The 17,461-nt window shown below is 42.1% G+C and overlaps 1 protein-coding gene across 2 annotated transcripts; it reads left to right on the forward strand.

Annotated features, from left to right (window-relative positions):
- Positions 1–973: 973 nt before the first annotated feature.
- Positions 974–11,832, forward strand: S1PR1 (sphingosine-1-phosphate receptor 1). Of its 2 annotated transcripts, none has more exons than XM_068242648.1 (2): positions 974–1,214; positions 9,388–11,832. In XM_068242648.1, exon 2 carries the CDS (start codon positions 9,484–9,486, stop codon positions 10,585–10,587), a length of 1,104 nt encoding a protein of 367 aa, XP_068098749.1. In that variant the 5' UTR covers positions 974–1,214; positions 9,388–9,483; the 3' UTR covers positions 10,588–11,832. The 2 variants fall into 2 exon arrangements, with proteins under 2 accessions (XP_068098749.1, XP_068098750.1); XM_068242649.1 differs by lacking the exon at positions 974–1,214 and adding an exon at positions 2,950–3,273.
- The last annotated feature ends 5,629 nt before the right edge of the window (positions 11,833–17,461 follow it).

Here is a 17,461-nt window from a genome sequence, read left to right on the forward strand (position 1 = left end):
TGCCAGCAATTGTGATAGCGATTTGCTATTAGCAATTTTAATTCTGATTGGCCGTTTCAAATTATTATTTTTTTTTACAGTTTGCAGTAATTCAAAATCATACTTAAATCACAATGTGGAGCGATTCATGAGCGATTTGCCAGCGCTTCACTACTTTACATAGGAGCGCAAATGCTCCCAAAATGCTGCATGTCCTGCCATTGCGATTTGCCTAATTGCAATCGCTCTAGTGGAATCTGTCTCATCCATCTACATTGGCAGAGTGTTTAGGGAGTTCCAGGTTTAAAAGCTGAGAGAACGCTTGTCAGTCTTTTCTCTGTGTGTTTTTCTGCATGCGTTTTCTGCACACCATGTGTGTCTATATGTGGGAAAACGCACATTTTTTTTTCCAAAAAAAGCTTATGTAAGGGCCCGTTCACACTTGCGGGAGTGATTTTTCCGTGATTAATGCGGAAAAATCACTGGACACTGCGGCGGTTTTGAAGCGATCGTGATAATCACAATCGCTAATTGCGAAATGCAAATCACGGGCAAACCACTGCATGCAGGGCGTTTACGGTTATCGCTAACCGCAAACGCGGCAGTGAGAACACTGCCACTTGCTACAATGTGTAGCGGTTTCTACAAAACCACTAGCGGTTTGCCATGAGCGGGAATCACGCGATTCCCGCTCAGGTGTGAATGGGCCCTTATTGCTAGAGAAAATACGCACAGTGCGGCACTGTTTTCCTCTGCACGCTTTTAAGTATGAACTACTAGCCCTTTGATTTACATGGGTTCTCGGTGAACGTGCATGAAAACAGACAAGTGTGCTCCCTGCCTTATCCATCCCATCAGTTGTGTGGCTCGTACATTTGTGCTGAGAGCAGGGAATCCCATTGACTACTAGTGGTGACAGAGGAAGGGGCGTGTGTAGGGGACGGACTGTGATTTTCATGCTCGCACCTCTCACACTCTAGTATTTGCCTGGGGAAGACAAGTCACAGTGGTTACAGGGAGCTCAGTGCTTTCTCTGCAACTCAGGACACCCCAGTGAAAGAAGAATGCTGGAGCCTTTTGTACATGAAATCACCCATGAACTAAGGGATCTCTGATTTCTGCAAGGGTTTGCTTCTACATGGGAACTTTGCATTACAAATTCAGCTGCTGGACAACGAGAGACATCGGTTGAAGCATCAGCTGTCAGTCTGACCACAGAGGATTCTTGCACCAAGGTAAGAAAAGCTACAACAGCATCCACCAGAAAAACTAGAGCAATAACTGCCTCACAAAGTCTACTCTTAAGTTGTTTAAAATAGTTTATTAAGATTAAAACTTTTATATCTGGTTTTGCTGATATGCATCACAGTTATTTAGTCAATGAACTTTTGTCTTCTTTTTAAGAAGGCAAAATTATATTTATCTTTTCTGGGGGTGCTTGGGCTGGATTCAGGGGGTACTGGAACTTGTCACAGTCTTCTTAGGATAAAGAAAATAATTCATCATGTAAATATAAGCGTGAATAAATAGGTTGTTTAACATAAAAGGGCATAAAGGAAAGTTTGAAAAGCATGCATACACAAATACTGAGAACTTCTAGAACATATAAATGTGTTTAGGGGTACTTGAGATGAGGTTATTCACAATACCGGGTACTTTGCAAGCACCATCTCTCACAAAGAGGTACGTGCGGTAATAATGTTGAGAAACACTGGGTTAGTACGCAGTCATTTATACTAAACATGGCCAAGCATTGTTTGAGTTAACAATTTATTTTATAGCTCAGCTTACTACAATTGCCAGCATGTCTGATCAGGGCTTATCCACTTTAGCAGTAACATACAGCGATTCCAAGTCATCCGAGCTAAAAGTTGCAGAGGTTGCTGTCCGAACTGCATCACATGTCTTGTATCGGAAATAAGTTGCTTTAAGTTTTACCATACATTTTTGCAAAGAGATCTATCAATGCAAAGAAAGGTTTAATTTGACTTTTTCTATAGAATTGATAATTATGATACGTTGAGTGGTCACCTTAATTGTCTGGCTGTTCCAAGTTGTCTCCGGTTTCCTTTTGCGCATAGCTTGATAAATCGACTCCTGTTAATGCGTCATATTAGTTTAGAATGATACTACCATTTACATTCCGCCTAAAAGCCATGACAGATAAATAAGTCTATATTGTAGATTTGCATGGTATGGTTGTAAGACATTTTGTTCTTCTGCAAAGCAGATGAGCACATACTCCCTGCAATCTGTACTGTCAGTGGTCCAAGGTCCTGAGCTTGAGAAACAGCTTTTTCCCATAAGTTTTGTTACAGAGGTTGTGACTAATCTGTTTGCAGAGCTGTTTGGGTAAGCAGTCTGGGGCTGTCAGTGTGAAGATTAAAATAGTTCTCGGCATACACACCTGCTATACTGCCCACACATAGAATTACCTCATGCTGCTTTCCTCACAAGGTGCAGAGGGAATTTGTTTGCATTGAAATTCTGCCTCCTCTGGATTAAACATCACAGGGCTTTTACCTTTGCTGTTTAGAAAGTTTTTTGTCATCTAGAAGTGATTTGGTTGTTTTCATCAGAAAGTTGGGCAAATTATGTGACATGGGTGAAATCTGGTGGAAGCATGCCAGAAAGGCATTATGTAGGGTTTCTGCAGGTTAGTCCGAAGTTAGTCACATTTTTAGACAGATTAAAGCCTTCTGGAGTCTGGCCGTTTATGGACAGAGTAGTGTAGAAGTGCACGTTTGGAGAAAAAGTATCTTTTAATGTATGATTTCTAGATAAACAATGACAATCACTTGCAATGATGTAGCTCCATAAAACTTCTCTAGGGGGCGATAATGAGTGCACTTGGTCACTGAAAGCACCAATTACCCCACAGAGTTGGAAAACTTCCATGCCAAAGTGCTCTGATCTGTTGTTACTGGTGTCCCTGTGTAGGAGGAGCCTCAAGGTGTCCATTATAAACACCAGAGGACAAGGCATCATCCAGTAACCGTGGAGATATCATCCCACATCCCTGTTTTCTGGGACCATGGCCTGTTCTAGACTTTTTTGCTGCCTGAGGCAAGCTAATGAGGATGCACCCCACCCCCCTTCACGATTTGGAACGATTGCACAGCAGCCGACAATTTACTTTGCTTCATTTCATATTCTCAGTCAGCAAGGGAGCATATGCAACAACTTAAGACACGATATACTACAGCTCAACAAAGGTTTTTTGATAATTGCAAAATCCACACAATTTCTAGAGTATGAACACTGCCTAAAATGCAGACCACAATTTAAGTAGAAGTGAGTGAATTTTCGTACTTTAGCGCAGCCGCAATGCTTCCTGGAAATCATTTGCAGTCCAGCTGATCTTACTTATATCCAGGATCTGATCTTTACAACATTCCCACAATTCAGCTCCAATTAACAGCTGCATTCCCCCTGGAACCTCAGAAAGATATTCAATTGCCTTGCAGCATCCAGGGAACACTTTTTTTAGTTTGGGAATTTAGCTCATACCTTTACAGGCTCATTATCATATAATATAAACACTCTGCTGCAAGGGGGTTATTTGTGTGGGAGCTGTGTGTCCTGCTGAAGGCTGATTGATTGCTCTGTTATACTAGGCGCAGTGATGCACTCATTAGTTTCAAACTGTACACTTCACAGAGCTATAGGAATAATATAGCCTGATAGCCTCTGACACAAACAACTACGGTAGTTGGAGATCTTAAAAGCTTTTCTACCATGTTGTTGAGAATGTTGTGTTTGACAGTTAAGAGTAACCTGACATAGTTATATACAGAACCATCTACAGTACATTCTGCCATGCTGCATTGGGGTAAGGGGCACCTGGCATCCTGGGAGGCCATTGCCAGCTTGGCTATACTTAGGATAAAGCCTGAGCCTCCTGCACTCATGGGGCGGTTTTATGATGTAGCAGAGTAGTCTGTATACTCAGATAGGCACCCAGTATAACAAGTAAGAACTCTTTACTGAAGAAAAACATGCAGAGATATAACATACAGAAAGGAACACAGAGGGAATACAGGAAATAACAATGCCATAGAGATCATTACATTTCACCGACAGTGACATCTTGTGGTTGTTTTACTATACTGCAGTTTAGGTGATAATCCTGTTGATACTTCCAACACTTTAAATCTGATCCACTCTGTTGGCAAGTATTGTAACAAAAGTAGTGTGCTCAGTTCTTGGCTCTGCAGCCTCACTCATAAGCACAAAGCAGATCTATAGATTACAGTGACAAGCATTATATAACATTTCTTCACCTTGATTTATGACCAGAAATAAAAACTCTAGAGACTTGCTGATTACAGCAGGTGATTACTGCTTCAGAGGTGCAATGATTTCTGCTCTGTGCAGCGGATTACTCACACAGGATTATGGGAGCAATACACTGGCAGTACTAGCAGAATATGCTATGCACAGAACACAAAAAGTACTGCTTTAGGCTGCTTTCACAGTGAGACGTTACAGGCGCACGTTAGTGCAGCCTGTAACGCACCCCACCGCACAGCAATGAAAAATCAATGGGCTGTTCACAGTGCCCACGTTGCGTTACACAGTAACGCTGCACGTTCGTTTCAAGTGCAACATACTGTGCGTTCTAGCAGCTTAAGCCGCGTTAGACTGTTTGCACATGCTCAGTGTGGGTGCTCTTTTTTTTTATTTTGTGGGCGGAGAGGAGGCGGGGAGAGGCCACTACGTAGCCAGGCACATGGCTACTTTATATTCACTGCACTTGCAGTGTTTACTTCCAGGAGTGGTGCTGATTGGCTGGCGGGACCACGTGATGCGGAGAGCTCCGCTCACGTGGTCTCCGCAGCGCATCCGACAGAGCAGGCGCACCAAGAGCTGCTTTTAACGCGGCTCTTGGTAGCGTCCTGCTCCAACACCACCAGGCGTTGCGTTAGGGGCACGTTATGTGCCCTATAACGTCCCCTAAACGCAACGTCCTGGTGAGAAAGAAGCCTTAAAGGGATACTGTAGGGGGGTTGGGGGAAAATGAGTTGAAGTGACCCGGGACTTCTAATGGTCCCCCACAGACATCCTGTGCCCGCGCAGCCACTCCCCAATGCTCCGGCCCCGCCTCCGGTTCACTTCTGGAATTTCAGACTTTAAAGTCTGAAAATCACTGCGCCTGCGTTACCGTGTCCTCGCTTCCCCTGATGTCACCAGGAGCGCACGGCGCAGGCACAGACCATACTGGGCTTGTGCTATACACTCTTGGTGCCATCAGCGGGAGTGAGGATACGGCAACGCAGGCGCAGTAGTTTTCAGACTTTAAAGTCTGAAATTCCAGAAGTGAACCAGAGGAGGGGCCGGAGCATTGGGGAGTGGCTGTGCGGGCACAGGATGTCTGTGGGGGACCATTAGAAGCCCCGGGTAACTTTGACTCATTTTCCCCTGACCCCCCTACAGTGTCCCTTTAATGCATGGAAAAAACTTCTGTTTGAGCTCACAAGTCCTTTCAGAAATTCTTAGAAATGGAAGGATCAATAATTATAATAATGTTACATTTATTTGAAAATAACTTGTGCAGGGCTACATTCATACCTTTTGCCCCCCTCCGGACAGTTTTATTACCCTACAAACTGCACCTCACCATATACAACAGCCCCCTCCTATTCCATTGCAGCCCCCTCTTCCATGCACACCCTCCATCCGTGGCAGCTCACACTTCAATGCTCAGTGGAAACAGGCAGCAGCTACTATTTGCCCTGTGCAGCCCGATAATTGCATCTTTTCCTATTCAGTTTGTAGCGCTCCCTTTATGTGCTGCTCCCCTCTTATTGTCCATATCCAGCCACCCCCATCTTTTAGGCTCCCTGCACACTGCAAATCTGTTTTCTGATTCCGATTCCGATTTGCAATTCCGATTTTCCCTGAATGCAATCAACAGAAAAACAGAGTCAAAAACGCAGCATGCAGTAACGATCAAAAGTCAGAATCGGATGTAAAAACCGATTAAAAATCGGAATCGGAAATGCATGCAGTGTGCAGGGAGCCTTTGGCAGCAGCACCTTGGGCTGTGATTTGTGTGGTCTTTGCAGACACTCATCTATATGGACTTCGGCAAAATTGACCTGTCATTGATCTGGAAGCCCTTTTTGATAAAGAATTCACAAAGCATTTCCCAACTGATGTAAGTTCTTGCGAAACATTTTCAGACACCTTTTTCCCTTGCTTATATTTCACTTGAACAGATCACATAAACTGTTTTCCCTGGCCCTGACAGGTTACAGACATGTCTTGCGGTTCCCATGGCCCTCGGTACCCTCGTCTGTCTATTTTCCAGTAGGTGTGGACCTGGAATCCAGCATCCTCTAGAGGCAGAACAACTTGTACTATCGCCTCTCATCCATGCTGGCTTCATTTCCTTTGTTCCTGTTCACAGCTTGTTGTTAGCCAAGCTTTGCCGCTTCACTTACGTGAAATAGAGGACCTTACCTCACAGAGAGAAAGCTTCCTCTGTACCACAGTGTGACTGCACACAGCTGCTGAGCACAGTGGCACTAGAGGATTAGCTATGCGGTTCTCTGAACACTTGCAGGTCACATGCAGCACAGGGTAAAAACTACTGTGTGTTACCTCAGGCCAGAATAGATTTACATGTTTTCTTAGTTACACCGTATACTTTGCCACTTTCTTGAACACATTTTGTAAAGTTGACACAGGTTTCTTTAAAGCTGTGCTTATTTGTTCATCTTATCTAATACAAATACAGTATTTGTTACAGTGTGTCTAAAGCAAGGTACAGACACAAAACTGAGGTGGGCGATAAAGACTGCATCAGCCAATAATCCGGCATGTGTACAGAACAGCAGCGGCTTCCGAGCATGGGGGCTGCAATAGCGCGTCCCTGCTGGCACAAATCTCCGCTGTCTAAAGACAGCAAAATTCCGTGCATCAGTCAGGAGCCATTTTCATTGGATCCTGACCTGAAAGAATGGTGCCTGAGCAGCCCCTGTCACACTGCTTTTGTCATTCCCCCTGCCAGTGGAAAGCCATGCTGTTTCGCGGTGCTCGCCATACCTCCTCTCATCCAAGCATCAGGACATCGCGTCTGTACACCATCACCCCCTGAACTGTTGTTTGGGGGATCATTTCCTGATCCCCACAGTAGTCGCATCCTGTGTACTTAGCTAGAAGATTGGCACACACCATGCAATTTTCACTTCAGATCTTACTCGGATGTGAAAGAAAGCTAGTGTACACATATATATGATGTTTCCCCTAATTTCAATCATTGGATATTGATAGGAAATGAATTGAGAGGAAACATTTTATTATAATTGGACACATACATACGGAACGATGGCTGGCGTTTTAAGCAATATTTTTAGCCTGTCCGCTCTGCTTCTAATTGAGAAAAAGATCAGTTTTGAGCTTGGGACTGGTTGCTTGCAATCAACAAGATATACAAAAATATTTTTTTTTGCCTGATCCAATCCTTTGCTCGATTGATCTAAAGTGAAAATTGCATGGTGTGTACCAGGTCTTATAAGCTGCTAAAATGGAAGCTTAGCTAAAGCTGTTTTCCGTTTTGTTTTGGATAATAAGAGAAAGCTCTGAAACTTTCTATTGCTATCTTTGTTCACGCTTCCCTAAGATGCTTCTTGGTGACTCTGCTGCAGCAGGAAAGAAAGGGAGAGGAAGTCGGCCCAGTTGGAACACAGAGATTCTAACAGGGGCATAACTAGAGGGGGGTGGCCTCCGTGACTGCAGGGGGACCCAGAGCTGTATCGGGGCCTCAACTATTACTTTACTCCTTCCGATAAAGCAGTCCATTCTTCAGATGAGGTCTATTTATGGCTACACTTATGGATGTGAAGATTATGCTGTCCACACTTGTTTTATGACTCTTGCAGGATGGACCCCAAGGCTGTGATGGTCACCAGGGGTAGGCAAGGGAAAGGGTGTGAACATTGGGGGTCTGACAAAGTCTCGCTGGGGGGCCCCATGATTTGTAGTTATCCCCCTGGATTCTAATCTCTGCTATGCCTCACGATAATGAAAATGTCCATTTTTATTGTAGAGCACATACAGTATGATCACAATCCAAGCAACTAAAAAAGATCTACACAATCATTTTTTTTCATTGGTCAATTGCCAAAGCCCATTGAAACTTTCCATGTAAAAAGTATTCATTTATGTTGTTGAAATATCTGAAATTGATATTAACGTAGATATGCTAGGTGACGGAAGAGCTAGCTGTCTTGACTTCTAGAATAAATAGCTGTCTTAACATGAGTAATGTAAACACAAAGGACAATTGAAGTGAAAGGTATATGGAGGCTGCCATATTTGTTTCCTTTCAAGCAATACCAGTTGCCTGACTGCCCTGCTGGTCTGTTTGTCTGCAGTAGTTTCTGAATCACACTAGAAACAAGCATGCAGCTAATCTTGTCTGACAATAATATCAGAAACACCTGATCTGCTGCATGCTTGTTCTGGGTTTATGGCTAAAAGTATTAGAGACAGAGGATCAGTTGGATAGCCAGGTAACTAGTATTGCTTGAAAGGAAATAGATATGGCAGCCTCCACATCTCTCTCACTTCAGTTGTCCTTTAAGTCAGTTTTATAAAGGATGGAACCGGTCATGGTGCTGAGTGCAGAAGACATGGTAACTTGTTGTCCACTGCAGTAAACTAAGCATATTGCTGATAGGCCCCAATGAATCTTTTCCTTTCAGGTAAGTGTTTTAGGAAAAATATGATTGGCGGCTTTGGGCAGACACAGAAGAGAGACTTTTCAAGTTTACTGCCCTGGTTTTATATTAAATGCTCCTGTATAAACTTCCATGTTGGAAAGTGTTCAAGTAGACCACCAGAAAGCATGACCTCATGACCACCATGAATGAGATGCCAGCATGTAGGAGGAACACTGCTTGTGAGCAAACGTTTTGCTACTCTCAGATTTGTGAACAGTGATGTTCAGCATTGGATTCTTTACTTTACCATTTGCCACTTTCAGTAGTGTGGGTAGGAACAGGCATGACAGACTCAACTGAGGTCCACAAGTGATCATTGCTCAGATGCTCACCGCTCCCTAGCTACCTGTCTGAGTTTCCTTGCAGAGAACATACCTTTGAATTACATTTTTCAAAAGAAGACAAGCTATGGCCCCTCCAGAGACCGACTTTCCTCATTTTTTCCCAGAGCCCCCGACCTCCAGACAGTCTAATATCTACTTGCATTTGAAATCCTCTAGTGTTGTGGACATTTTACTCTGTGGTGCATGCTGCAAAAATGTGTAAAAAATGAATTATAAAATGTATATCTTTCTATTGATAACTTAAGGATATTTGTAAAAAACAAAAGTGTAAATATATTCTTACTGGCCGAGCAAAATAAGAACAATCTAACCAACCTGTTATTATGTGGTTTTAGGAACTCAAGCACGTCAGCTTGCTGCAGCTTTATTGGAACAACAAACCTGACATCTAGTGTTGAATCTGCAGGACTACACCGACTACAGCTGCCACTATGACGTCTCCCAACAAGAGCATGGAGGATGTGATTGTAAGGCATTATAACCACACAGGGAAGTTTAAGACCTATATGTCCAGTGACCTGAAGCCAAGTTCTATTATATTTATCATTATCTGCTGCTTCATTGTACTAGAGAACATTCTGGTGCTTTTAACCATTTGGAGAACCAAGAAGTTCCATCGGCCCATGTATTACTTTATTGGCAACTTAGCTCTTTCGGACTTATTAGCTGGAGCCGCTTACACAGCCAACATCCTCCTTTCTGGACCGAACACTTACAAGCTGACGCCAACTCAATGGTTTATACGGGAAGGAAGTATGTTTGTTGCTCTTTCAGCCTCAGTTTTCAGCCTGTTGGCAATTGCTATTGAGCGCTACATCACAATGTTGAAGATGAAGTTGCACAATGGTAGCAAAAGCTCAAGGTCTTTCCTTTTAATTAGTGGTTGCTGGCTTTTGTCTTTGTGCCTTGGAGGTCTACCAATTATGGGCTGGAACTGTCTGGAGAACTTTGACTACTGCTCTACAGTCCTGCCGTTGTATCATAAAAATTACATCCTCTTCTGTACGTCAATTTTCTGTATTTTATTAATGGCTATAGTTGTTCTTTATGCCAGGATTTACTTCTTGGTTAGAACACGAAGCAGAAGCCTGACCTTCAGGAAAAATTGTGCCCGCACCAGTCGGAGCTCAGAAAAGTCCATGGCATTGCTTAAGACGGTCATCATTGTGCTAAGTGTCTTCATTTTGTGTTGGTCACCACTGTTTATATTCCTCTTGCTGGATTATGGATGTAAAGTTAGAGCTTGTAACGTTCTATTTAAGGCTGAATACTTTCTGTCACTTGCCGTTCTCAACTCAGCCACCAATCCAATTATCTACACCCTGACCAACAGGGAGATGAGGCGTGCCTTCTTAAAAATGGCAATTTGTTGCCACGGTTCCATTATGAATGCAGGTGCAAAAGTTAAAAGACCGATTATCACAGGGATGGAGTTTAGCCGGAGCAAATCAGACAATTCTTCTCACCCACAAAAGGATGAGGTGGAATACCCAGTGACCCTCATGTCCTCTGGCAATATGACTTCCTCTTCGTAACACATGTGCAGCAGACTTAAGTTGGAAAAGCTGGTGAAAGTGGACAGAACCACTTAATGGAATATCTCCTTAACCCCGGGAAAATGCAAGGACACACAGTGTCCAGCAAGGTAGCCATAGGTCTGGGTGGAGATGCAAAGCACTTGACTAAAAAGGAAAATAAGGAGAAAACAAGCTGCGTAGACTAGATGACTACTTGTGGAACACTAGTCTTGTCTGGAAGGATGTGAATATCACTTAAACTTTTATTTTAATGAAGTGGGATTGTACCTGTGTACACAGTGTAAACATGGGATCTAACATCACTTACACAATGCAGATAGGATGCTCACTTATGAAACGTTCTCTAGAAAAGACTTTCTGGGCACTTATTTTTCACACTTTTGTTTATTTAAACAATTTTTAGAAGGTTGAATTACTATGAAATCCCTTGCCTTAGGACAAGGTTTCTATGAATAATCTGTTCAGGGTTGTCCAATTTCAGTCCTTAAGGACCTTACATAAGCAGAGCAGACACAGCTGAGCATAAAGGAAGCAGCAATGCTGAAAGCAAAGATAATGGTCAACGTGCAGTACTCTATGCTAGGGTACAGTAACTATGCACTGAAGATATGATTGCCAGTCAAGTTTCAGTTTAGCATTAATGGAAGAAAATGGTGGATTTGTATCAGCTGTCATGGGTCTTCATACTTACCATCCTGCTCTAAACTTTATTTAGTAAGCCAGTGCAAGAAAAAAATAACTTTCATTATCATTCTTTGTTATTTGCCGAAGCTATGTGACTGAACTGGATGATGCTACGCTGGCTGTTTATATAAATATGACATTTGTATTAAGGCAGAACCACTACATTTCTTAGAATATATTTTTTTATATAAGTTACAGAATGGCATTATCTGCATACCAGCCTAAAGCTGCAATTAATATTTAATACAGAATGTTGACATCTCCATAAGCAGCAACTTTAGAGTTCTGTTGTACCGAAGCACATTAAAATACAAAAGAATGTAAAAAAAAGATACGTCTGACAATATAAACCCTGCATATCTATAATGCAGACATTGAAGAAGGAGTAGACAGTGCATTCTAAATGGTGCCCACCAGACTGGATCTTCTCAAATTGGAAGTATTGTCTCGCACTCACTAATGGATCAAACCCATAGTCTTTAAGGGGAGTGCAACAGCTAAAAAGAGGGATGACGCCCTCTATGCAGTATTCAACAAGAAGGAAAGCTGGCACATCCAAAATCAATCTTTATTAGTTTCATGTAAAAATATGGCCAATGTTTCGGAGCCGCGTAGGGCCCCTTTGTCAAGGCAATATTTGCTCTGAGGCAAAGATCTGTTTGTTGCTGCAAAAAATTCTACATAGGAATTCGGGAGTCTGGCTCCTCTAAAACACTCGCTGTCAGCGATGTTTATCTGTCTGGGGCAGCTGCAGTGACAGAGTCACATGTAGAATTTTTTGCAGCAACAAACAGATCTTTGCCTCAGAGCAAATATTGCCTTGACAAAGGGGCCCTACGCGGCTCCGAAACGTTGGCCATATTTTTACATGAAACTAATAAAGATTGATTTTGGATGTGCCAGCTTTCCTCCTTGTTGGATCTTCTCAAAGCCCCAGTTCAAGCACAGTTTATTATTATTATTTTTTTAATCCATGCATTTAACAGAACAATATTTAACTATCAGGGCCGGATTTACCATAAGCGTCTTACACTGCAAAGGCGGGTCTATGAATGTTCCTATTTTGCAATTCAAAAGCTGGGAGCACGATCGCTGTCACCGCCATGGCCCGCCTACGATCGTGACTCCCAGCTGCACACAGCTCAGTTGCCAGTCTGTGGTCCCACCCTCCAGCAATTTGATGGCTTGCATGCAGGCCAGGGTTAGGGTGTGTGTCCTGTGTTAAGGGGTGGAGCTTAGGGCAAAGAACGCCTCTGCCTACAGGCTCCTGAGTTGTAAATCCGGCCCTGTTAATTATAATTAATTGTGCATAAGCATAACAAGTTTTGTGAAAATAATGAACAAATGTTTTTTTCAAAATTAAAATAAAATTACCTCACTACATCAGATTTTACATCATCTTCACCGGAGGGACTGTACTCCCTCTCAGTTTGTCTGAAAAACTCCCTCATTAGTCACATGGGTGTGCAGGGGTAGAGTGATCCCTTTGGGAAATGAAGCCGTTTCTCTCTGCTGCCTATCATGGCTGCCAATCTCTAGCAAGGAGACAAGACAAGCTTTAAGCCCCATCTACACCATACAATTTTTTGTCCGTTTCGATTCAATTCCATTTGATTCATTTATTTGATTCGATTCAATCCGACATGTCCGATCGGGATTCGATTCGATTCAATTTGCTATTGCAAAACAATGGCAAATTGAATCAAATCAAATTGAATCCCAATGGGACATGTTGGAGTGAATCAAATTGAATCAGTGAATCGAATTGGATTGAATCGGACAAAAAATTGTATGGTGTAGGTGGGGATTACGACTGACTTGGGTGAGGAGAAAAGGGGGATGAAGTGGAGGAAAATGCAGGTATTTTCTTTTCCTTTTTACATTTTTCAATAGGTGCATTTTTTTTACAGAACCTTTTATGCATAAATAATTTAAAATAATGTTCTGTTAAATGCATATAAAATGTGCTTTAAAATGACCATAGACATGATACTTAAGTCTGCATTTTAGCTTCTGCGGCCAGGCTACCATCTGCAGGACAGCCAACAGATGCATAACATCTGCAAGACAATCTTCAGCTGAAGATGTGAATGGGAAGAGTTGCCATAGAACTCTCTCCTTCAGCAAGGCCTAAAGGGTTCGTCTGAGCTGATTGGATGTTTAGCCAACAAAAATCTTTTATTATGATGGTTAAAGGTCTTTCTTTAAGCAGATGGTTGGCCAACCAAAGTATCATATCTATAGATTCCTTTGAGCTTATTCACACCTAGAAATATAGAAGCTTCCATTGAGAAAGTAAATGAAAGATTTGAAATGCGTTGGGAGTGGTGGGAGATATTCTGAAGCATTTTTTAATGCTTAAATGTGAAAGTCTTGGTGTGAAGCAGTCTTTTTTATACACATTTCTGGCCTCTGAACTTGCATATATATAAAAGAAAAAGGTCCAAGGCTTGTTCTACTCAGAACCTTAGATGGACACAGACAGCTGTTAAAGCCTGGCAGAGGCTTTGGGCAACACTGTAAAAGGTATTTTTTTGCATTTTGACTTTAAAGCAGGGCTAAAGTCAGGTAGAGCGAACAACCAAGGCTATAACAAAATCACTGTTGTAATAATATTTAAAGTCTTATCTTAAAAAATGATATTGTATTGAAGATATTAACCCCTGAAGTGTTTGTATATTTCCTCATTACAGTAATAGTAGAGCCCAGAGTTACCTTAATGAGGATCAAGAATGAAAAATGATGTGTGTGAAAGAGCCTTAATGTGAAGTTCTTTAGCACTGCATGGATCGGTGGGTGCTAGGGTCAGTAACTAACCTGCTCAACTAATATACGTCAGAAACTCTGCCCCTCTCAGAAGGCCAAAGTGCGAACAAAGTTCTGCGGACATCTCCATCTACATTGCCACGGCCTGTCCCAAGCTTGGCAGCCACCCATAAGGCTGTGGCTACCAAGCTGGGGGCAGGCCGTGGCAATGCAAGTTGAGTTGGCCATAGAGCTTTGGAACACTTCAGGCAAAAACCGCCATGGTGGATTTGGATTTGCTTAGGAGGCAGATCTTCAGAAGTATAATGATTTATGGATAAGTGGGTGAGTTACTGACACTGACACCTTGCATCACAAACACAGAGCTTCATATTACAGGTTTTATCATGTTCACACTTAGAAATCTTATCTTATCCATTGTGTGTCCGTGAGTTTGCACAGCGTCCATCCTGTCACTGTACTGCAGGAAAATTCAGTAGCTGCTCAACTGGAGATTATCTCTGAAACTGTGTCATTTTTAAGAGTCGAGACCTGAAACGTGATTATAGTAAGTTGTTTATTCCTCTTTAGCTCTGCCTTAAAGTAAATCTGTATTGAGATACTTACCTATGGTGAGCGAACGCTCTGGATCCTATTGAGCATCTCCTGTCCCCTATTTGGGTTCTCAAGCCCCCGCTGTCCCCCGGTGAAGTTACGCTGCCTCTGAGAGCCCTCAGAAGGCTTTGGGAGCACCCGTGTCCCTGAGTGCTCCCAAAGACCGGAGGCTCTGTACTGTGCATATTCGAGTACGGCCCGTGCCTGTGTAGTAACACAAAACTGCTGATGAATGGATTTTTGCTCCATGCTTGAGTGGCTTCATGCTACTGCGCAGGTACGTACTTGGGCATGACCAGTGTATCCACTTTGAGAAGCCTCTGTAACATCCAGAAGCTTTCCACCACTGAGGTAAATAATCATTTCTATCACAGGTTTGCTTTAAGTAGCCATGCTATGTTTTTAGGCCTGAGAAATACAGTCTGTTAATTCTTAGATGACGGTGGAAGACCCGCTTCATAAAGCAAACATTTGTTATGCTTTCTGAGTACTCAAAGCATTTTATGGACATCCTTTGGGGTTTATTGCATAAGTTACTCCCAACCACAACAAGTTTATATTGGTGTCCCTCACTTCCTGTCCCCAGGACTACGAGGGTTCACATTAAAGATGAGTAAGTACTGTACATGGATCTCCCAGAAACAGGATATAAAGGAGATTGTCCGGAATTGGGACACACACAGTGGTTAAAACTCAGAGGATCTAACCTACCTAACTATCTAACTATACTTAAACATAACTTAACTATGTTTTTCCCTTTGAAGACACTGAGCCACACCTACAAAATGCACTTATCTTGGCACTTATTTGATGGTAGCGCCACCTAGAGCAATGCTTACAGATATGGTGCCTATTAACCTCTGATAAATCAAATGGAATGAGTTTATCTGAATTATTACTTACTACATAATTGTACTTACACAGGTGCCTGACAGCCAATGTAGTAAAATATGGAAAACGATTACAATTATTGCAAAACAAAACTTTCCTTGAATGTATTGGTTAAAGCAAAGTAGTATTAATATTTCCATTTGGGAATCTTTTTTTTTTCCTCTCAAATATTACAAATCTGTGTTGTTTTAAACGCAAACTATTGACAGATGGTTTTTATGAGCCATTTGCAATTTTCTTTGTTTAATGTTATACCGTTTTAGTATTTTTTTTTTACCAGTGCAATTAAACAGATTTTTTTTTTACATAGTATTTAAAATGCCTGACGTTTCGTATTGGATTTGCACATAGAAATGCTGTATTATAAACGTGTAATAAAATAAACTGATTTTGTAATAAACTCTGCCTGGTGAACTGTATTGGAAAAGGGATATTGCAGCAAATGTCACATCTTTTTTTTTTTCTTTTTTAACAGAGGTATTTGTGGGCACTAAAACATAACTACCCATTATTAATTCAATGGCCACCGCTCAGTGGACCAAAATATAATACTTATTGCATTTTAAATGCGGCTAGTATAGCATAATAATTCTTCCCCTATCCCCATCCCCCAGTTTCACAATTCCCCCCCCCCCCCCCATAAGTGGGGCTTGGCTAGCATAAATGTTCCTGTCCACCCTCCAGGAAGTGTGGTTAGTATAATAATTGCACCACCCCTGAGTAAGTGTTGCTTGAAGGATAATACTCCCACCCCCCTAAGTAAGTGTTTTTAGTTTGAAAAGAATCCCCTTTCCCCCCAAGTAAATGTTGTTAGTTTGATAATGCTCCCCCATGCCCCCCAATCCTTTCCAAAGTGTTGCCAGTTGAATTTTCACGGGGGGCCACAGTTACTCTCTCTCTCTCTCTCTCTCTCTCTCTCTCTCTCTCTCTCTCTCCTCATCTGAACATGCGGAGATGCAGAGCACAAAATTAATACCTGATCTGGTGGTGCCGGTTCTTCTCGACACATGTGACATTCTTGCACGTCATGTGACATTGGGAGCCTTAATGAGGAACACTGCAACACCCTGATAGGCTGCACTGAAGAAGAGTCAAGTGGACCCGGCGCTTCTGGATCAATTATTGGTCTTCTGCGCATCTCTACATGATGAAGGGAGAGAAAGAGGGGAATCCTCTCAGTCGTCAGTTTTGCGGGGGTTATAGTTCCGCCAGTGCCCCAGTAGCTTATTATGCTTTTGTCAGGGCTTCCATCAATATTGCAGTGCTTATCCCTAGCAGCAGTGGCGAGCGGAATCCAAAATGCACAATGGTGCTAGTGTGACTGAGGCATGGCAACAGGCGCATCAAATATGCACAGGAATTGCTGCGAATGCACCATTGTACATACGCCATAGTGTGGCCCAAGTCTGACATAGTTCACCCGAAATGCACAAACTTAGTATCATTTTTTTAAGAACAGTTTAAGCTTTTTGACAGTACCAAATAATTAATCCCATGCATTAAAGAAAAAAGCATAAAAAGAAGAATTTTAAAAGAGATGTATATTTTTTCATTTTCGCTCGACAAAAAGTGGAAAGATAACAGGTATTATTATCATTATCCTCATTACTTTTATGTTTTTTCTTGTTTCACAAAGTAATAGAAGCTGTTGGCAGCAATCTTTTCTTTCCTCACATCAGGAATAGGTATGATCAATGAGATGCAAATATTTCCAAGTTCATGCAAATGTATGTATTTTTTATGGAAACATATGCAGCTTGAAAATGGACCAATCAATGTAAACCTGGGTGGCACTTGATTGGTCCATTTTCTAGCTTCATATGTTTGCATAAAAATGTACATTAATTTGCATAAACCCAGAAATATTTGCATCTCATTGATCATCCCTAGTCAGGAACGTTCTCCTTGCACATGTGAAAGTTGTGATTGGATAATC

This window comes from Hyperolius riggenbachi, chromosome 6 (genome assembly GCF_040937935.1).
Source record: "Hyperolius riggenbachi isolate aHypRig1 chromosome 6, aHypRig1.pri, whole genome shotgun sequence".
Lineage (NCBI taxonomy): Eukaryota > Metazoa > Chordata > Amphibia > Anura > Hyperoliidae > Hyperolius > Hyperolius riggenbachi.

Excerpts from the sequence above, each read along its gene's own strand:
- S1PR1 (XM_068242648.1), top strand. The coding sequence starts at position 9,484 with ATGACGTCTCCCAACAAGAGCATGGAGGATGTGATTGTAAGGCATTAT.